This window comes from Limulus polyphemus, unplaced genomic scaffold, assembly GCF_000517525.1.
Source record: "Limulus polyphemus unplaced genomic scaffold, Limulus_polyphemus-2.1.2 Scaffold6781, whole genome shotgun sequence".
Taxonomy (NCBI): domain Eukaryota; kingdom Metazoa; phylum Arthropoda; class Merostomata; order Xiphosura; family Limulidae; genus Limulus; species Limulus polyphemus.
The window spans coordinates 36,745-40,646 of record NW_013672391.1 but is presented as its reverse complement, the minus strand read 5'-3'; the positions used below and the strand labels follow the sequence as shown (position 1 = coordinate 40,646).

General features: G+C 33.4%; 1 protein-coding gene across 1 annotated transcript in view; it reads left to right on the top strand.

Annotated features, from left to right (window-relative positions):
* LOC111089613 (G-protein coupled receptor GRL101-like) overlaps positions 1 to 3,902 on the top strand; it is a gene marked incomplete at its 5' end in the record, with an annotated part of 10,777 nt that overhangs the window by 5,931 nt on the left and 944 nt on the right. The window contains 4 exons of the mRNA XM_022402449.1: positions 1,056 to 1,127; positions 1,316 to 1,387; positions 1,541 to 1,612; positions 2,860 to 3,081. Of these exons, the coding sequence (XP_022258157.1) occupies positions 1,056 to 1,127; positions 1,316 to 1,387; positions 1,541 to 1,612; positions 2,860 to 3,081 (438 nt within the window). The remainder of the gene's footprint in view (positions 1 to 1,055; positions 1,128 to 1,315; positions 1,388 to 1,540; positions 1,613 to 2,859; positions 3,082 to 3,902) is intronic.

The window sequence follows — 3,902 nt, the reverse complement described above, 5'->3', positions numbered from 1 at the left end:
TACATATTTTGTAGGTTTAATATGCTATTACATATTCTAATCCTATTTTGGATATTTTACTACATTACCTTTTATCTAGCAGTATTTCCAATTTTCAAGTGAAATTTTGGATAAATTACCGAATTTTGGTAAATAAAAATTATATTTCCATTTAATGTTCTACACAAAAAATAATTCATTACTGTCTCAAATGCGATACATTCATAAAACCAACTTGATTTCTCTACAGTATTATTTCGTAATTTTTGTAGTGCTGGTAAGATGATTCAGTGCAATAATTCACCAACTGACAGGATATGACGTCATGTTGTCACACATAAAATAGGAAGTGGAATGTTTTGACGTCATATTTACAATATCTAATATTCCTGAAATTGTTCTTAGCACCAACACAATCCTGGTGACATGTTTTAAGATATAATAAAAACTGGTAGTTAATGAGAAACAATATGTGTTAAAATGACTCACACAAACCTAGAAACTTGATATTTGGTCGAACAACTTTGTTAACGCGTTAACTTTATAAATTTGTTAATAATTATTATGTTTAAATGTAAACTAATGTAGTTAGATGATAGATTGAGTTAAATGTCTAAATTTATAATTTGCTAGTTACGTAAATATGCATTTTTATATTTAACTAATTATTTTGTTAATCAGTGCGTGTTTCTTATTTCAGTAAAAAAGGTATTTCTTAACTGAATCTTTTATCTTTATTGAAGGATACTTTTTCATTTAACTAGGGTTACGTTGAAAGTCTCTAACCTGTATACCCTATCTTTTTATCACCCATTATCCTTAGATGTTTCTCTGACCCTACACTAAACTCCCTCTAGTGGTCTGTAAAGGTATAAACGCAGATCTTCTAAACAAGTGTACACGTTTTTTGCGCTTGTTATTAATTGGTATGTTGTTTATAACCAGCGACTTTGTTTAATATTTCATTTAAAATTATATATAATATTTGTATGTTCTAGTGAAGCACAAACAACATTCAACAAACTGTACTAAACTTTATCACAGAGTATCATCCACACATATTTTTCATCCTTTAGGGACTTGAGCCATCAGAATCTTTTGAATATATCTCGAAACGCTTTTCTCGGACTTCGTTCGCTATTCCACCTGTAAGTCTTTTCTTTAATTAATTAAATGTGGGGTTCTCACGAGTTTAGAACTATGAAGGATGTACTATAAGTATGTCTTTGAAAGTTAAAACTACTAAACAGTTTTAAATACATAGAATCATGAAAACGATAATTGTGTGTGTGTTTTTGAAATACCACATCAATAACAGTATTTGTTTTTCTGACAGTGATTTATCACACAACTATTTGATGAAACTCAATGATGGTGTATTCAACGGACTGGACCAGCTACTTTCATTGTGAGTTAATCCAAAGTTTTTACATTCATGTAAAACGTATTTCTCTCATCAACGAATCCTCAGCTGGTATACCAATGCAATGATACATGTTTAACAATAAGATCACAGCTGTTCGTAGAAAGTAACAGGCGTGAACAGTTTCTTTATTTTCAGAGATTTGACCTACAACAAGGTAACGCACATGGAGAGTCGAATATTCGTGGGACTTATGATGTTAAAAAAATTGTAAGTAAAATAATGTACTTTTTATGTAAAACAATGTAGTTTCACGGATATCACTATGTAAAACAGTGTAGTTCCACGGATATAACTATGTAAAACAATGTAGTTTCACGGATATCAATATGTAAAACAATGTAGTTTCACGGATATAACTATGTAAAACAATGTGGTTTTACTGATATCACTATGTAAAACAGTGTAGTTTTACGGATATCACTATGTAAAACCATGTAGTTTAACTGATATCACTATGTAAAACAGTGTAGTTTTACGGATATCACTATGTAAAACCATGTAGTTTAACAGATATCACCAATGTAAAACAATGTAGTTTCACGGATATCAATATGTAAAACAGTGTAGTTTTACTGATATCACTATGTAAAACAGTGTAGTTTTACGGATATCACTATGTAAAACCATGTAGTTTAACTGATATCACTATTAAAACAATGTAGTTTCACGGATACCACTATATAAAACCATGTAGTTTTACTGATATCACTATGTAAAACAATGTAGTTTCACGGATATTACTATGTAAAACAGTGTAGTTTCAGGAATATCGCTGTGTAAAACAGTGTAGTTTTACGTATACCGCAATGTAAAACAGTGTTGTTTATATTAACATATCACCCTACATTATAAGAACAGGTAAACCATTCCATAGGTGTATATTAACATCACGTACTACATTATAAATACAGGTAAACCATTCCATAGGTATATATTAACATATCACCTTACATTATAAGAACAGGTAAACCATTCCATAGGTTTATATTAACATATCACCTTACATTATAAGACCAGGTAAACCATTCCATAGGTTTATATTAACATCACGCCCTACATTATAAGAACAAGTAAACCATTCCATAGGTTTATATTAACATCACGCCCTACATTATAAGAACAGGTAAACCATTCCATAGGTATATATTAACATCACGCCCTATATTATAAGAACAGGTAAACCATTTCATAGGTTTATATTAACATCACGCCCTACATTATATGAACAGGTAAACCGTTCCATAGGTATATATTAACATCACGCCCTACATTATAAGAACAGGTAAACCATTCCATGAGTATATATTAACATCACGCCCTATATTATAAGAACAGGTAAACCATTTCATAGGTATATATTAACATCACGCCCTATTGGTTTACCTGTTCTTATAATTTTTATAGGTTTGCAAGTCGTGTTCAGGTATACAATATATGCTTTTTACTGGTTTCAGACGCTCTGATGAGTTCCGTTTCTGTTGCCTCGCTCCCCACGTCGCCGAATGTTACCCAGCACCCGACGAGTTTTCCTCTTGTAAAGACCTCATGTCCAACATTGTGTTACGAGTCTGTATCTGGTTCCTTGGAGTACTGGCTTTAACTGGAAATATGGTGGTTATTGTGTGGAGATCGGTTCACAGAATTAACAATAAGGTATTCATGAATTATTACAACCTCTTTTAGGATTGATTTGTTTTGTTTTGAATTTCGCGCAAAGCTACACGAGAGATATCTGTGATAGCCGTCTCTAATTTAGCAGTGAAAGTCTAGAGGGAAGGCAGCTAGTCCTCACCACCCACCGCCAACTCTGGGGCTACTCTTGTACCAACGAATAGTGGGACTGACCGTCATATTATAATGCCCCCACGGCTGAAAGGTCGAACATGTTTGGTGGGACGAGGATTTGAACCCGTGACCCTCAGATTACGAGTCGAGAGCGTTAACCACCTGGCCCCTCTTTTAGGAAGTGTTACATCTCACTAGGAATAGTTTCAGCTGTAAAGTTACTGACTGATAACACTAAAATCCTGGGTTCCATTCCACACGGTGAACAGAGCGCAAATAGTCCAATGTGTGGCTTTGCGTTCAAACAAACAAACAGACAGATACTAATAAACGAGGTGGTTATCGTGTGGGTGTTCATTTAGTACGTAACTTAATCTAGGTGTTATTTACAAACTTCTGTATAAAGTGTGTCACATATCTACTGTAAATGTGGTGATTAGTGTGTGGACGGTTGTTTACTGTAAGTCTTTGTGTAATTGTATAAAGTGTGTCTCATATCTACTGTAAAGGTGGTGATTAGTGTGTGGACGGTTGTTTACTGTAAGTCTTTGTGTAATTGTATAAAGTGTGTCACATATCTACTGTAAAGGTGGTGATTAGTGTGTGGACGGTTGTTTACTGTAAGTCTTTGTGTAATTGTATAAAGTGTGTCACATATCTACTGTAAAGGTGGTGATTAGTGTGTGTACGGTTGTTTACTGTAAGTCTTTGT